The sequence below is a fragment of the Acomys minous genome (genome assembly GCF_964271855.1).
Source record: "Acomys minous genome assembly, chromosome: 8".
Classification (NCBI taxonomy): Eukaryota; Metazoa; Chordata; class Mammalia; order Rodentia; family Muridae; genus Acomys; species Acomys minous.
The window spans coordinates 11,363,835-11,381,643 of record NC_140489.1 but is presented as its reverse complement, the minus strand read 5'-3'; the positions used below and the strand labels follow the sequence as shown (position 1 = coordinate 11,381,643).

The following is a 17,809-nucleotide window of genomic DNA, read 5'->3' as shown; positions in this document are numbered from 1 at the left end:
GCATGCAATTATTCACAGCAGTCACCCATAATTCTCTCTATTTCTGGGGCGACATCAGTTGTAATGGTTGTTCTTTCTCTCACCCTTTAATTACTTAAACTTCCTCTCTCTTTTCCACCCTTAGTTTTACTAAAGGTATTTGGATTATGTTGATCTTTTTATATATAAAAACAAAAACCCATGGTGTTGCAGCTTTGCCTTCGCGTTGTTTTTCTGCTCTCTGCCCATCTCTCCTGCGCTAGTGTTTATTGGTTCCTTTCTTTTGCCAACCCTCAGTTTTGAGTGTTGCTTTTCTGCTTTGCCAAGGGGTGAAATGAGGTGGTGGTTGAGTCTTTACCCGTGTTTCCGGGCTCTTGTCAGCAGCATTATCTTAAGAGGAGGAAAAGAAGGAGGAGGGAAAGAAAAAGGCTCATAGCTACCATGCTTTGTGCACGCATGTGTGAGGTACAAGTGCATGTGTGTGTGTGCATTTAAGCACGCCCTCTCCATCCTTTATACCTCTTTTTTTTTCCTTTCCAACTTTTCCTTCCTTACCCTTGTTTTTGTAGTATCGGCAATGTTTGGGGTACTGGGACTAGAACCCAGGACCTCACGTGTGATGTGCCATCGCTCGACCAGCGAGCCACATCTCTAGCTAGATGTTTCCTTTTCAGTTTTACAAAGCAATCCATCCAACTCACCCGCTCCGCTGTTCTCAGCATGAAGCTCCAGACGGGAAATACGTGGTTTTCTAGACTTAGCACTGGGAGTGCAGAGCGCTGCGGTTCCTCCCGTTGCCATGGGCCTTCTGGGTAAGCATCACATTCACCTGGGAGCTGGAGACAGGAACAGCCACCTCTGGACGGTGATGTGGTTACGTAGCTCTCATTAGGATAGGTTTCTGACAGCAGAAAGAAGCCAGCCGGACTTCCTGAATGTGGGGTTTAAAACAGGGTGTGCGCAGGGCTCCATAAATGCGTTTACCATCATGAAGAACGATGTTGAACAATGTTGTAACCACAGCTCCACATGAAGCAAGCCAGGACATCTGGAGGGCGTGCGTGGTGTGTGTTTGTTTTCAAGAGAAGATGGGGGGGGGGTGCTGGGGGGCTTAGCCTGATGCTTAAGGACAAAATCCCCTTTGGAAACAGTCCAGCTCCAGCGGTCATGCATTGTGTTGCCAATTAAAACTTAGTCTGGGACTGGGCTCCCTGCCTTGGAATCCTTGGGAAGAGGTTTTGTTTCTATTTGACAAAGGCAAAAGGGCAGAAAATCCGTGGAAGACATTGTAGGTCACACCTTGCTCTGTGGACTGCTGAGGCCATCAATAGCGGTTTCCCTGTGCTCAAGAAAGAGACAATGGCTCATTGTCTCGCTGAGTTAGCAGAGCAGGACAATTGGGGGGGTTGATGGGGTGGGGGGCGGTGAGCAGAGATCAAAAGAACAAAACTGGTACAGGCATCATTTTAACAGTGCTCTGTGCCAGTCTGAGACAGAACGGTGAAGTCGCTGTTGCTTCCAAACCACCAACTGCCCCTTGGGAAAATGTCAGGCTGTTGGATCTGTGACCTGGCAGAAGTCAGTGCCAGATACACACGCCATGCAAAGAGCAGAAAAACAAAATCTGAATTCAGTTGATTTTTAAAAAGAAATTGTTTCTTGACTGGACATGGCAACTTGTCTCCATCATCTCAGCACTTGGGAGCCTGAGCAAGTCGGGTGGCCACCAACACCAGCCAGTGGTATGTGCTGGTGCGGGGGCGGTCTGTAAGAGTTCCAGGTCTACCTGGGTAAACGGAATATAGAGTCTACATATGTTGTCAGCAGCAAAGTAGAGAACGGTCGGTTATGGTGTTGAGCCAGGAAGGGCTAAGTGGCCCATGTCCGGTCATCAGAAACCAAGCGGTTCCCATAACTGAAGAGGTCAGCTTCCTACGGGAGGGAGAGGTCAATAGTTTGTTGTTGTTATTCTTTTGTTTTGTCTTGTTTCTCCAAAACTTGCTAAGATGCTGTTTCTGGGAAAGGACTTGTCACAAAGGCTTTAGGGGCTGGGCTGATGGCTGGGGAGGGGTGGGGCAAGAGCACCTGCCACACAAGCACAAGGCTCTGCGTTCAGATGCTCAGCACCCCACAGAGGAAGCTGGCTGTGTGCGTGTGTGTGTGTGTGTGTGTGTGTGTGTGTGTGTGTGTGTGTGTGTGTGTTAAACCCCAGCACTGTTGAAAACTCAGACATGAGGAACTGTGGGGCTTACTGGCTGCTTCTCAACTCCAAGTCAAGTGAGAGACGCTGTTGCCAGGGAGAAAGGCTGAGAGCAATAGGGGAAGATACCTGACAGACACTGTGTCCTCCCTGACCTGACTCTGGCCTCCACATGCGCATGAACAGATGCACATACCTGCCCTTACACACGTGTGCCACACAGCACAGGCACACACACACACACACACACACACACACACACACACACACATGCTTTTGAAAGACATGGTTTAATCTATATTTATCATAGGGGATAGAGAAAAACTTTTTTTACTTAATTATTAAAGTATGTCATCTCAGCCTGTCAGAATTAAATATGTCATAATTTGCAGTACAAAAAGCCCCCTGGCTCCGCTCCCTGCTGACTCTGTAGCACTCCGCATGGCTTGGAAGACACAGTCAGTGCCTAGTGTCTTTTGAGTGGGTTTTTAATTCATCCGCAGAAACTCTCTGGTCCCAAGCGCTATGCGTCAGATCCCCATTGATTTTTAAATGTTCAGGGCCTCGTATGAGATTTTGGAGAAAACCATTTCTTGAGCTCAAATCATCTAACGACAGAAAGCCATAATTCTTGCTTCTTGGGCTGAGAGTTATTACCTCATCACGAGAACGGGTGTCACACGTCTCCACTGCAGAAATTTTATCAAGGCTGAGATTCAAATTGGCAGCAATTCTTCCATGCGCATGTAATGAAATACAAAAAGCCGCTTTCTCTTCAGAAGTCTGGGGACGGGTGTGGGGACAGAGAAGCAGATGGAAAGAAATGGCACCCCACTTAGCCTCCTCACACACCCCGAGATGAACTGTGTTACTGTGAGGCATCTCTCAAGCTGGTACCCCTGCCAGGGCCCAGCTGAAGGACATTGTTTCTGCTCAAAGCTGTCCTGAGGGGCTGTGAGAGCTGTGAGGTGTGGACAGGGAGCTTCCTGCAGAGAGTCGCAGCCCCGCTCTCTCTGCTGCTCTCATTGCCACAATGTCTTCAAGCTTTTGTTTTCCCCGCCTTCATCTGAGCCTCCAAAATCCTCTTTGATTCATAAGGGCTCTTGGTTCTCTAAAGGAAATGCCTTATTTCTTTTTCTCTACATATAAAACAATAGCAACTTTTTTTTTTTAAAGTTCAACATTTTGATGCAAATGTGGGCGTGACAAACATCCTAAAAGAGCTGTAAGGGATTGTACTCAAGCTGTGTGTGCAAAACATGCTGTCTGTCAGTTCTGACGTTTGTAGCCTGCAATTGCCTGAAGCTGATTACAGCACTTTGCCACCAGGGCTGGAGAGATGCTCAGTGGTTAAGAGCACTGGCTGTTCTTGCAGAGGACCAGGGTTCAGTTATCAGCACACACATGGTGGCCCACAGCTGTCTGTAACTCCAGTTTCATGGGGCCAGATGCCTTCTTCTGGTCTCCTTGGGCAACAGGTATTCACATAGTTCATATATGTGTGTGTATATATATATGTATATATATAAACATTTATACATATAAAATAAAAATAAATCTAAAAACCAAAATGCTTTCTCACATTTATGTGCTTAAGTGTGGACAGAACAGGTCTGAGACACTCTGAATAGATTAGTGCCGACACGAGGGGAGCTTAGGTCTGCTCTGTAATCCTAGATCAGCTCCCTCCAACACGGTGGCTAAATGGTTTCATCCAAGGTCTCCCATTATATATTGGATCAGTAGAAATTTACCAGATCTGCAGAGCGGGTGTACCTCAAAGTCCCAAGGGAACACAGCAGCTCTGGAATCCCTCCTGGGTGACTAAGGGGGCTTCCTGCAGTAGAGAGGGCATGGGCTATAGCCACTAACCCAGCCACTCTGGGAAGCTCAGGCAAGTTGCTGTGTATCCCCGAATTTATTTTATTGGTCTGTAAAGTTAAGGTGATGATATTTGTACATGGACTGTGTGAGGGTTAAGTGAAATACTCTATGTAAGATGGCAAGTGTCCAATTACCACTATCTGCTGTTCCCCCACCAACTCCAGGCACTGGCTTGTTTGGTTAGCCATAGCCTGATAAGAAGTGCGCTTCGCTGTGCTGCAAGGGTGTCTTATGCAGTTCTTTCAATTGCCATGAACTTACCACGAACTCCCACAAGGACACTGCAGAGGCGACACTCTGGGCCTATTCTGGCAGCTCCAGTCTCCCAGGGCCCCTTCAGTGGATCCCACAGGAGAGCTTCCGGTGTGCACTGGGTACTTGGCAGAGGTGACTTCACAAGCTACAGCAGCTGCTGGTTTTCCTGATAGGAGGATGGTGCGCTCCTAGCCTAAGTTTCTCTGATCTTTATAGCCTGTAATCCTAAGTTTCAGAAAAGCTGCGCTGTCCTAAGACATGTCATATCCTTGTCGCCAAATTGAGCATTCTAAAACAAAACACACACACAAAAAATGAACAAACCACACTCTGACCTTCATACCCGCCCATGCAGAGGCTCTAGTGAGATGCCTGGTGCCACAGATTCAAAGCTCCTTGGTCACCAGGAAGACTGTGTGTAAAAATGACCATGGTCACAGTTATTTGGAGTACATTTACTCACTCTGCAAATGCGGTGATTTTACAAAAGCCAGTACATTAGGGGTCTTTACAGCTGGAACACAAGGTTCTTACCTGAATGACTCAGAATTACCAAGGCAAAGGGCTGGAGGCTGGGCTGAGGAAGGGATAGACCAAGGAGGAAGGGAGTGGCAAGAGAGAAGGATGGATGAGTGACAGGAGCTGAGCAGAAGCTGCATGTCCGGGCCACACACAGGTGATCTCTTCCTGGAACTGGGCCCTGTTACCTTAGGTCCCTGAGCTCTTGTGTACTACTATATGAGATTTGGTGGCTTGTCTTTCTCTGTGGGAAGCTCCTGACACACACACACACACACACACACACACACACACACACACACAGAGACACACACACTCCCAGACAGATACAGACAGATACACACTAGACAGACACACACACACACACACACACACACACACACACACACACACATGCACTCTTGCACTTCTCTGTACAGTGCTAACAGGTTCTCTGTCCTGTCTCTGCTTCCTGATTTCATGGCAGCTTTTCAACCTGCTTCTGAAGATGCACTTTTCTGTGGGGCTTTTTTTTCCCTTTTCTTCCCTACATCTATGACATGGTGACACCTAATGGCCACCAGATGAATAGTCCTGTCCATACCATGACATGACACATGTGGATCCGTTCACTATGTGTCCATTACATATGTATGTATCCGTTCACTGTGTGTATTCATTATCTATAGACACATATGTATCCGTTCACTATATTCATTACATATGGATTCATATTATCCAGTCACTATTTATCATTTATTTCATCCTTTCTGGCCTCTGCTAAGGATACAGAGCAGACTGGTGTGGTAAGAGCTCAAGGTTGGCCCACAAGGAAGCTAAAGGGCTCCCCAGAGAAGCCTGTAGCAGTCATGAGCTCGTGGAGATGAGTGTTGGCTGCTTAACCACCACACCGTAAGTCTGTTGGCTGACAAGTCACAGAAGAGGAGTGGTTGGTTGTGAGCAGGAGTCCATCATGCACCGGGCTCCATGAGATCCTCTCCTGGGTGGCACCCTGCTGCTTCTCACTGCGTCCTTGTATGGTGGGCAGCGATGAGAAGGCTCGCATGAGCCCCTTTTGTGAAGGCGCTAACCTCATACTCCAGGGCTCGTACTATTCTCTTGACTTAATTGCCTCCTCAAAGGGCCATACCTCCAGCACTGTGGCACAGAGGGCTGGAAAATGCAAATATTCAGTCCATTAGATGCTCTGGGAGGGGACACTCAGCCTTCACTGTCCCCTGGCTCTTTGTTGGGTCTATGAAATCCCAATACCCCCCCATCCATGCGCACGCGCTCGTGTGTGTGTGTGTGTGTGTGTGTGTGTGTGTGTGTGTGTGTGTGTATTCTGAGTCAGGGTTTCTCCGTGCAACAGTTCTGGCTGTCCTGGAACTCACTTTGTAGGCCAGGGTGGCCACAAGTTCACAAAAGATTCTCCTACGTTTGCCTCCAAAGTGCTGTGTTTAGAGGCGTGTGCTACCATAGCTGGCTGCGGTTCCCATGTGTTGATTGCTCTCTCCTAGAGCATGCCTTCAGCTGTGGGTGACAAGCATGCATGAGTGTCGGTGATTGAATGAGACGATCATGAAAATTTTGGCATGAGTAAAAGATTTCTGAATGACCAGCCATCAAAAATTAACTCAAAATCAAATGCACAGTGAATCAGAGACCTCTGGCAGCACTCGCCTGTGTTGTACTGTGTGACTTCACTGCAGCCTTGGTTCTGAACACACAGTGTGCGCTGCCATGCCAGGGAACTTTGCTTTGAACACCTCCGCTCAGATGCAAGGTGATTGTATGCTGTGAGCTGTGGTGTTTCTACTGTATACATGGAGTCCCCTGCTCCTATAGGTACCGAATGGCTTAGCCAGCGTGTTCTCCTTGTCCTTCGTCAGCATTGTGAGCATCTAATGATATACCTCGGGACTCTTTTGTGTTAGAGCACGTGAGTCTTTAAAATTGCTGTTTGGGGCTGGAGAGATGGATCAGTGGTTCTTAACCCCAGTACCCATATTGAGTGGCTTACAACTTCCTGAACTCTAGCACCAGGGGATCCAATGCCCTCTTCTGGCCTCCAATGACTACTCACACATATAGATGTACACACGCTTCATGGTGCTTACATGTGTGTGTACGTGTGTGTGTGTGTGTGTGTGTGTGTGTGTGTGTGCATGTGTATGTGTGTCATACTTCTGTCACTTTGTATTACATACTTATGTGAAGTAGAGTCTTGTCATCAACAGTTACTCAGCCATAATATCTATGTACTCTGAAAAGCACTGAAGATGCTCTGTGCCCTGTAGTATCAGATATCCAGCTAAGATTTAAATCGTCATGGGAAAATAACCAAGCATGTCATTAATATGCAAATTGGCTATCATTTCAGTAAGTGGAAAATCATATGTATACCAGAGAACTGTTTTAAAATAGACCTATAGGCTGGGCATGGTGGCACAGACCTTTAAGCCCAGCATTTGGGAGGCAGAAGCAAGCAGATCTCAGTGAGTTCAAGGCCAGCCTGGCCTACAAAGAGAGTCTAGGACAGCCAAGGCTACACAGACCCTGTCTTGAAAAACCAAACCAACCAACCAAACAAAAACCCTATAGTTTGTTAATGGTGCTTTATTTGTATGCCTCTTGTAGACACCTATAAACCCAGGTCAGTGATGGTATCTCAGGTAAAGGCACAAGCAGAAAATGTTGAGAAGCCTGCCTTGGACTCTGTGTGGGTAATTTTGACACATTCAAGCCCTTGTTGGTACTTTCCCCAGCTTCCAATGCTGCAGTCCTGCTCCTCATGTGTCCTGAAGTTGAGTGCGTATGTGGGCTCAGACTGTTGGTTGGCCTGTGGCAGGTGCTCCTGCTGTGATCTGTGGTGCCCCATCTGCATTTGTTCCTGGTGTGGCTTTGGCATGAGCTCTCTTGAGCCAGTGTTGTCATTGCCCTGTTACCCCGCTGAGGGACGCCCAGTGCACTGCAGGGCAATCGGCAGCATCTTTGGCCGCTACTCACCACATCAGTAGCAGCCCAATCCCCTGAGCTGTGGCCAGGAATGGCTCCATACATTGTGAAATGTCTCCTGGGGGACCGTGTCACCCCTGATTAAGTGCCACTGATCTAGACTGAAGCACCCTCCAAGGGCAGGTTTGTGGCCTCTAAAGCCCCCCCCCCCCAGTATCCTGGAGGTCTTTGGCTCAGTTTCCTCCCTGAGTCTCAACTACAGCACTTGCCTCAGTCACAAAGGCACTGAGCAGAGGCCTGGATGGAGTCCAGGCGACGTTGCGGAAGCCTTTTGATCTCCGTAGTAAGGACTTTGGATCCCTTTGTCTTTCAAATGTCTACATAGCCTGAGTGTGTACCCCATGTGCCCTCAGTACACTCAGCAGTGAAGGATGGTCACACTATGGAGGCCTCATTCTCATCTGCCTGCCCTTCCTGCAGCATCAATAGGACCAGCTCCTCTGAGCGAGTGTCTCCAGGTGGCCGGAGGGAGAGCTCCGGGGACTCCAAAGGAAGCCGGAACCGCACAGGCTCCACCAGCAGCTCCTCCAGCAGCAAGAAGAACAATGAGAGGTAAGAGCACACTGCTGGCAGTGCCGTCGCCATTTTATTACCCACGGGACAACTCTACCCAAGGGACAGCTCGGAAGATCCCTCTTGATGAGTCAAGTCCCCGTCTGGGTGCCAGGCCTTCTGAGATTGCATTAATGGGGAGGAGGGGGAGCTGGCAATCACAGGTCATGTCTGAGATGATGGTGATGATGACGGTGATGATGCTGGTGATGGTGATGATACTGGTGATGATGCTGGTGATGGTGATGATGCTGGTGATGATGCTGGTGATGATGCTGGTGGTGGTGATGATGACGATAGCGATAGTAATAGTAAAGTGGTGGCTGAGAAATTAGCCCAGGGAGTGGATCTGAATTTCCAGATGTGGCACGCCCATCTCCAGTACACCTTCCCAAATTAATCTTGAAATTAATTCTGCTGGAATGTTTAAAGCTTGTCAGCAGTATTTGCTGAGATGGACAGGTTGAAATCTGTGCTTTGACACTCACTAAGGGGCTGTTTATAATAGTGAGCTAACACCATAACTATGAAGCATTTTCTGTTCTGGGTTTCTGTCCTACACTTACTGCAAACTGTGAAGTTTCTCTGAGTTTAATGTACAGCAGATCATGACAGATATCTGGGAAGTGCATGGTAACATTTTACTCGCAAAGGCTGCCTTTGGGTGTTTTAACAGCCGGTTTTAAGAATGTGTCGGGTCAGTGCGGTTCCTCTGTCTTTCTGCCTGGCATGGGATTGTTCTTGCCATGCCCTGGTTTTATTTCTCTGTTCAGCAGAGTCCAGGAAGGAGTCTCCGTTTCAGAGGTTAAGCTTGCTTCTTTTTAGATGTTCATGTAAGGAGATGGCTTAGGCAGAACGCAGTTGGTTCCAAACCACAGGCTGTAAAGCTTCCAAGTTTGAAACTGTGTGGGGACTCGGTCTTGTAAGGGATGCTTAAAACTCTGTGTCAGTTTTAGCTCTCAAAAGGATCTTTGAAAAAAGAAGAGGAGGAGGAGAAGGGGCTGATGGGGGGAGGGGGAGGAAGAGGAGGAGGAAGGAGAAGAGGAAGAAGAGCAGGAGGAGGAAGAAAAGGAAGAAGAGGAAGAAGAAGAGGAAGAAGGAGGAGGAGAAGGAGGAGGAGGTGGTGGTGATGAAGGGACAGAAAGACAGCTCATCGGTTAGGACTCTGCTGCTCTCCCAGAGGACCTGGGTTTGATTTCCAGCACCCATGTGGCAGCTCATAGCAGCCTGCAGCCCTGGTTTCCAGAGCTCTGACACCCTCCACCCGGGTACTGCATACTCACGGTGTGCGGCAGGCAGACATGCAGGTAAAACACCCACACCATAGACTGAAACAAATTTTAACAATACTGACAGCTCTTTATTTATATTGTGCAGTAAGTTGAGTCCACAGTCTGCTGACCGTTTCAGAAACCATGAGCTCATCTTCTCAGACTCAGGGGAAGATTATCTAATCTTATGCTAATCGGGTGGTAAGACCCTGGCAGTGAGGCCAGGGGGCCCCAAGGCTGCTCTGAATGGAATTCGGGCTGACGTTGGTACTGATCTGAAATGTCTGTTTTGGCAGGTCTTAGGAACATCTGATTTTTATCAGGAGACCACATTGTGTAACATCCATACCTGTTTTCTCCTTTAAATCCTATGGCTTTGCTTAATGTGCTGCGTAGATATTTCCATAAAGGATGTTTACAAAGGGGTTTTGAGAAGTGCCGCAGGAAGGCATTTTGATTTGGAAATGAGAGAATGGGAATGTTTGCAAATCATTTTCCAAAAATAATCCTGGCTCCTGAAAGTGTCCACTTGAAGCCGAACCCTCCATCTCATTGCAACCTAGAGAGCACCTAGGCCAGCTTGCTGCCAGGGGGTTCAGAGAGGACACTTGGGCCCCCACTCCTACTGGCACATATTTTGGAGGAGCCTGTTGGGGTAGCAATAGGGGTGATAGGGTCAAGTTGGTGATGTGGGCACTGCCTGACCCAGTTCACCACATCCTCATTCCTCGCCCCACCCCCTCAGCTCCAACCTCACAGATGCTCACTGGGGTTCTAAGGCTAATCCCGAGAAAAGCCTAGGGAGGGGCCCTGCGGATTCTACCATGACCTCAGCCAGGGAATGGGGGGAGGTGGTTGGTGGGGGGGTGTGTTGAAGCAGGCTGGTGTCTCTCCTCACTGGGGTTCTAAATTCCAGTGAGTCACCTTAGGTGGCTGCCTCCCATCCGAAAAGATCTGCCTGTTCGGTTCCTGTAGGCAGTAAGACTGAGTGGAAAACAATTGGAAAGATCTGGACACTTTGACTTTTGAGAGCCCTGGCTTTTCCTCTGTGATCTTGAGACTTTTTGTGCTTCATTCTTTTGACTCCTGCAGCGATGCTAACCGGGGAAGAAAACATTCAATGCCTTGCCTGGCGCTCACTAAAGGGTCATCTGTGTAGGGCAGCAGAGCACGGGAGAAGAACGCATGAGGCGTCAATATTCTCTTCCTTGTGTGTACAGTGAAGCTGATTGATGGCTTCCGAAGTGACCGCTCCTTTCTTTGGTTTGACAGGTTTAATTACATTTGTATGAATGAATGGTTCAATACAACCCAGATTTTGACAAAATCTAACCGTGATTCTGGGAAGGGATGGCCCGCGCCACGATCCTCCCAGCTGCGAGCTGGGCACCTGTAGCCGTACGCTAACCGCAGAAGGGATGACTTCTGACTGGAGAAATTTGGATGATTTCCCCATGGTGGCTGGAGGCCCTCCCACTTCCTCTCAGGGCAGCCTTTGGCCTGTAGGTAGAAACGCATTGATGTCACCCAGAGAAGTCGGGCTCTGCCCTCATCTGTGCACTCAAACCTCACACATCGGTAGCCAAAATGCTCACTGTGTCACACCGTATGCACAAGAATGCCACCCCAGTGTCTGTGAGAACAACTACAGGGCAACTCTGTATGCGTTATACAACTCTTTACTCTTGAGAAGGAAGCAAGCGTTCGCTGAATCCCGAGCGTTCCCCACATGCAGTCACTTCTCTTAAAACAGGGCGAGCATCTCTTTTATTTGGAGCTGCATTCATTATTGTGTTTTCCATCTTTTTTCTCCCGGCTCTCATCTTCTTTAGAAGTGATGGGTGGAACTGACAGTCTTTCTTGTGGCTTTGTACAGTCGTCACCTTCCATCTTAGACTGTTTAACATGTAAAAGTACTTTGCCTCAGGATTTTAACAGCATTTAATCTCTACGCTGACAATGCTTCCATTAGAGACAAAAGCACTGTAGGGCAATGTAATATTTTACTTTATGTAATATTCATGGAAAATGAATATTAATAATTACATAATGAGTCTTGTCACCATGAAGTGCTTATTAAATTTAAATAGGGAATCTGCGGTAACATTCTGAAAGAACAGTGTGATATAGCCAGTACACTAATCCACTAAGGATTTTTTTTCAACTTTAAAAAGTTTTATATCAGAGAAATGGCTACTTTGTTCTAAGTTTATAAGCACAGTTTCCGTTATATGTTAGTGGACTGAGAAAGTGTTTCCACTATCACCACTGACAGAGATACGTGATAGAGATTAAGACATTATGTGTCCTTTTACAACTTGTCGCAAGGGGGCTGCTTTTGTAGATTAGGAACTATCTAGCTATCTGTTGGAAACTTGGTTGCCACACCATGTACAATGCTGGTCTTTGGCGTCAACAAATTTGAAGGGAAAAACAAAGTATTTCCTTGGGCACATGTTTGTTACTCTGAACAGCCTGAACCCAGCAGGCAGCCCTGCTCCTTACAGCCAGAGGAGGGCAACTGGGCCACCTCTCCTCCTTCCTGGAGTGATGCAGGCCCTGGCTTTGGCCTCTGTTTGCTTCCTCCAGTTCCTTCCGGCCCAGTTGCTTGGCTTCTATGTTGCTACCCTAAGTAGTGACCTTTGTTCTCAGCCTCGGGGTCAAGATTCTTCAGCTGAGGCCCCTCCTCCTCTCCTGGGCCCTGACGTCACACCTCTTCAGCATCCCTCTTCTGCTTCCCAGGGTGTTATCTTTCCTAATCTTTTAGAATTTATTTCACAAATTAACCCATTTCTGAAAATCCCAAGAGGCCCTGAAGGTCCCCTCTAGTGTCAGCAGTGACCCAGGACTCACTGGATACATTCCACATTCCCAACCACACTTTCTTTTCTAGGGCACCCTGCAGGTGGCGTGGCTAATTTTGACATCACTGGCCTCTCTTTGGTTTGCTGTACAAGCGCAGTCCTGTGTCAGCAGAGAGACTCACTCCACATGTGGGTCCCCACACATCCAGTCTCAAGTGTGCAGTGTGCTTTACACAGGCAGGAACAAGGTTTTCTTTAGCACACACACACAAACAAATCATGCAATACGTAGTTGACGTGAGTTGACAGGCTGCAGGAGAGGTTTGCTTTTCCTTATATTCTCCTCTCCATCATAGTGTAAAGATTTCCTTAGCTACAATGCAATGCAATTTTGAATAATCTGAACATCCCTACCAGACAGCTGTGTGTGTGTGTGTGTGTGTGTGTGTGTGTGTGTGTGTGTGTGTGTGTGTGTGTGTTGGGGCCTTTAAAAACAAAAACTGGGTTCCACCAATGTCTCAGGTTAGCCTTGAACTCGTTTTGTAGCCCAGCTGGCCTGGAACTCACAATCCTACCTTAGCCTTCCAAGTTCTGAGATTACAGAAATGTGCCTCCATCTTCAACCCCAATGAGGTTTTTCCTTAACCCCAGGTCAGCATCTTGAACAAGGCCAAGGCACATAGTAGATGCCCGGGAAGCATTTGTTGAGCAAATATGCATATCCCTCTTAATGAAAGGAGAAAAAGTTAAAATGATGAAGCCTGACAGTCACACCCAAGTTTCCACCCCAGCCCTGCCACTTTTCACCCCTTGAGTCTCAATTACTTTAATTGGGGCATGAGGGAAGATTTTTCAACATAATACTGCTTCCTACTTCCCATATGCCATGGAGATTGACTGAGGTCCCCCCAGAGCATCCTTTACGCTGGGGGCTGGCCTGCAGTTGTCACATGTAGTTGTGATTGCTGCTGCTCCATCCAAAGGGATCAGGTCCTCGCTTGCGCATGTCTGATCCTCTTCCTGGGGACTGTCCTAGTTTTGCTTCTGTTGCTGTGATAAAAAGCAACTATTCTAGTTCCCAGTTCCCAGTTAGGGTCTGTCACTGAGGGAAAGTCACAGTGGCAGGAGCCTGAGGAGCTTAAACGGGTAGCATCCATAGTAAGAAGCAGAGACTGTGGGGCTGGTGAAATGATGGCTCCACAGTTAAGGATGACATCTGTATAACCATTTAGATGTAATATGAATAAATTAATAAAATATATTAAAAATTGACACATTATCCTACATAAAAAAAAAAAAAAGAAGAATGACATCTGTTCTTGCAGAGGACTCAGGTTCGGTTTCTAGCACCCACGCTGGGGGAGGGGGCGCTCACAACCATCTGTACCTCCAGTGCCGAGAGCTCAACCTGCTCCCCTGGCTTCTGTCGGTAGCAGACATGCACGTGGCACACAGGCATGCATGCAAACAAGGCACCCACACACATTAATTTTTTTTTTTAAAGGCCAGAGAATGAGCCCAGGCATGTTCATGTTCTCTCAAGCCCCTCTCAACATTTATTTACACAGCCCAGGGCAAATGGCGCTGCTCATATTCAGGGTGGGCTCTCCCCGCCCCCAGTTAGCCCAACTAAGAAAATCTCTAACAAGCTAACCCAACACAGACACTTCCTGAGGGAGACGCTCCTCCCAGGTGCAGCTAGATCACGTGGGACGTGACTGTCACAGACATTTTAGAATTCCGTGCCTCTTACCCCAACCTGAAAAGAGAGGAATCAGGAACTTGGACAACATCTATCACCTTGTTTACACAGCCTTGCAGCAGTGCTGCACTCAGACCTACTCTGTGCTCTGTGAGTGGCACCTTGCAAAGCAGGGCGGGGAACGGAACGGGCTGTGTGAAAGGATTCGTCTTCACAGGACGTGTTGATGGCATGGTAACAGACCAGGGCTGGCCTCCTCAATTTCAGTAAGACCCAACACAAACCAGTGGGGAAAGTAGGAAAGGATTTAGGCTAGCAGTTAGCTTGGAAAGGCAGCCCTGAACTGATAAACCGATGCTCAAACCATCTTAAAGTCACCCTGAGAAGCCTCCCAGCACCTAACTGCTGTGGTCTTCCCGTTGGTGCTGCAGAGTGTGTGTGTTTGGGGGGGGGGTGCCGGTGGGGGGAAAGTGTTTGTGTTGGACAGACTTCACCTCACCCTGCCAGGCTCAGCCCCCTTTTTTAGCCCTCGCCTGAGGTAGGTGTGTTGTAGAATGGCTGTGTGTCTGTAACCCTCCTCCATCCTCCCCGCCCCTATTCCCACCCATGGCCTCCCTTGGGCTCTAGGAGGGCAGAGGCATCGTCCTTTCTCAGTCTCTGGTCCTGCTGCACTTTGAAAAGTGCAAGGGACACAAAAACTGCCCAATAGCAGTCCCTGAATGAATGGAATTACATAAAAACCTAGAACCACTTAAGAAACTGGTAAAGAGCGCCACCTAGAGGTTGACCACCAACACAACACTTTAGCCTTAGAGTTGTGTTTTGTGTTGGAGGCCCAGTAAGTCTCTGATCTCTTAAAAGATCGCTTCTTCACTCTTCAATCCCTGTGGCAATTCGCCTCTTAATGGGCTTTAAATAACAGATGCTGGCATTATTCACTTGTTTGTTTTTTTATGAGTGTTAGCAGAGGACTCCTGAGATAGAGATCCAAGTGGGTTCTTGTGGGTAAAATAGGCAAGTGGGAAGTGGCTTTGGTGCCCACCGTGTGTCACCTGTTCTTAGAAGCCATTCTCCTCAGACTCCTAGAGATTTAAGCGTCCTTGAGGGTTTGATTTCCCCTGTGGAGTTTCTCTCTCAGTGCACATTTGTCTGTAGTTGTGTGTGTGTGTGTATGTGTGTGTGAGCGTACTCACCTGCATATACATGTGTGCCAGCCAGAGGTCAGTGTCAGTTGTCTTCCTTAGTCACTTCCCACCCACTGGTTTTTGAGACTGGGTCTCACGCTCAACCTGGGGTTCACCGATTGGCTATGCTGACTAGCGAGAGGGCCCCAAGCATCCTTTAGGTGCCCCCACCCCAGCGAGCACTAGGCTTCCTGTGTGGGTGATGGGGATATGAACCCAGGTCCTCCTCAGTGCTCACAACTGTGTTTTCCTATTTCTGGAAACTGTGATCATGGAAGTCAGTGTTCAAGGCAGGTGCCCACGTCCTTTCACCCTTGTGAGAGACATCATGATGCCAAGAGTCCCTTTCCTGCCCTTTGATTTCCTGTCTGGCTCCCCGATCCTGTTTATATAACCTTGGGAGGTTTGCTGTCTGTTTCTTCTTCACTTTCCCTCTCTTGTCCTCACCCTGCCCATGGGCCTAATACATGAGTGACAAGGACTCTGGCAGTGGGGACAGGCCAGATGAGCCACAGAAAGACACCTGTTCTAGTCTGGCAGAGCTGAAGCCACCAAGCTATATACTGGGACAAAACCAAAAGAGAAAAGAGAAGAAAAGAAAGAAGGAAGGAAGGAAGGAAGAATAGAGGCGGGCAGGCCCATGCTGCAATGTTGATGTGTCAGAAAGAAAACACATGACTAGCTGGGAAGAGGGAAGTCATCATAAGCCAGGAGTGGGCTGGGTGACAGGTTGAATTCCTAGAGGTCCAGACAACGAAGGATTCCACGTTCAGATACTCCTTTTCCGCAGACCTTCAGGGAGTGCCCAAAACAGACCTGAGTGGAATGTGGGTGGGGACACCAAGAGACTTTCTGAGGCACGCCAAGTCATCTGTGGTATGAGGTCCGAGGGAAGAACTAGAGAGAAGCAGCCTTCAGGTCCTGCTGCCCCTAGTGCCAGGCGGCAGTCGCCCTCTGTTCGCCCTGAAAGTGCGGCAGTAAACAGGGTGGGGATCCTGCTCTTGTGAGCCTTTCTTCCCAGTGGAGAGAAGCAAAATCAAATGCAGGGTTAAATGACCCGAGGGTGGAGCAGGCGCGGGGCGTGTGGGAAGACCGCAGTGTGGGCTGGACATCCAAGAAGACCTCACAGGAAGTGGCCGCTAGTGTAGACCCAAGCAGCAGCCCGTGTGTCATCTGCAGGCTGGTGTCCAGTGTCCAGGAGGAGGGGCGCGGAGCCCATGCTGCCTGTCTACTGGAATGCTTCAGGGAAAGCCACAGAACAGCAGCTGGAGACACAGCTACTTAGCCCAGGGGTTAGATAGCTTGTCTGGGGCCATGTAGCCCCAAGGGATGCCTAGCATTTAGACTGGAAAGCCAGCCAGGCTTTTTACAGTCCTGTGTTCCTTGACCATAGTTCAGAGTTTGAAAAGCTTTCACCAACAGCTAATTCTGTTTAGGTTTGAGCCACTGTGTGCGAGCAGCAGCCCTACCACCCTCTCCACACATGCGTGGAGTGGCCTGGAAGTCAAGGGTACTGATGGGTAATAGCCCTGATATAGCAAGGCTGAAGGATGGCTTCTAGTCAAGGTGGTTTTTTTTTCCATTGTATTTCAAGTTAGAACTCAAGAGAGAAGAGGTAATGTTGAGATTTTGATAGACGATCAAATTAATAGATCATTAATAGATCAGTTAATAGAATGCCTGCCATGCAAGAAAATGTGCTGGCTAGTTTTATGTCAACTTGACACACACTAGAGCCATTTGGGAAGAGGAAACCTCAGATGAGAAAAATGCCCCTACCAGATTCTGTGGGCAAGCCTGTGGGGCATTCTCTGGATTGACGGTTGACGCGGGAGGACCCTGCTCACTGTGGGCGGGGTCATCTCTGGCCTGCTGGTCCTGGATGCTATAAGAACAGACGGAGCAAAACATGGGGGACCGACCATAAGCAGCAGCCGGCCGTGGCCTCTGCATCGGCTCCTGCCTTCAGGTTCCTGCCCTGACTTGTTTCAGCGATAGAGTGTGACCTCAGAGTCGTAAGCTAAAATAACTCCTTCCTCCCCAAGTTGCATCGGGTCGTGGTGTTTCATCACAGCAGCAAAATCCCTAACACATAAAGAATTGAATTCTGAGCTTAGACCCTTGAATTCATGTAAAGAACTGGGCGTAGTGGGTCTGTGCCTGTAACCATAGTAGTATGAAGGCAGAAACTATATCCTGATATGGTTTAACAGTTCCCTGAAGCTTAGGGGCCGACGAGCATAGCCAGGTCAGTGAGTCCAGTGAAGAAGGAAAAAAAAAGTGAATAATCTAGAAAAAACCTCTTGACATTTGCCTCTGGTCTTCACACACACACACACACACACACACACACACACACACACACACACATCCCTAAGTAAAATATATGCACCCCACCACATACATGTGCATGCATAAAATAAGTGATACTAAGTATGTATCTGCCTTTGAAACACGGCTAT

At 48.3% G+C, this 17,809-nt stretch overlaps 1 protein-coding gene across 8 annotated transcripts in view; it reads left to right on the top strand.

The window, feature by feature from the left end:
* The window catches only part of EML1 (EMAP like 1), a 173,396-nt gene that overhangs the window by 115,927 nt on the left and 39,660 nt on the right, over nucleotides 1-17,809 (top strand). For 6 of the 8 annotated variants that reach the window (XM_084793524.1, XM_084793520.1, XM_084793519.1 and 3 more), the window contains one exon: nucleotides 8,255-8,386. The exons of the other annotated variants lie outside the window; for them this stretch is intronic. In XM_084793524.1, coding sequence (XP_084649650.1) covers nucleotides 8,255-8,386 — 132 coding nt within the window. The remainder of the gene's footprint in view (nucleotides 1-8,254; nucleotides 8,387-17,809) is intronic. 8 annotated transcript variants of the gene reach the window in all.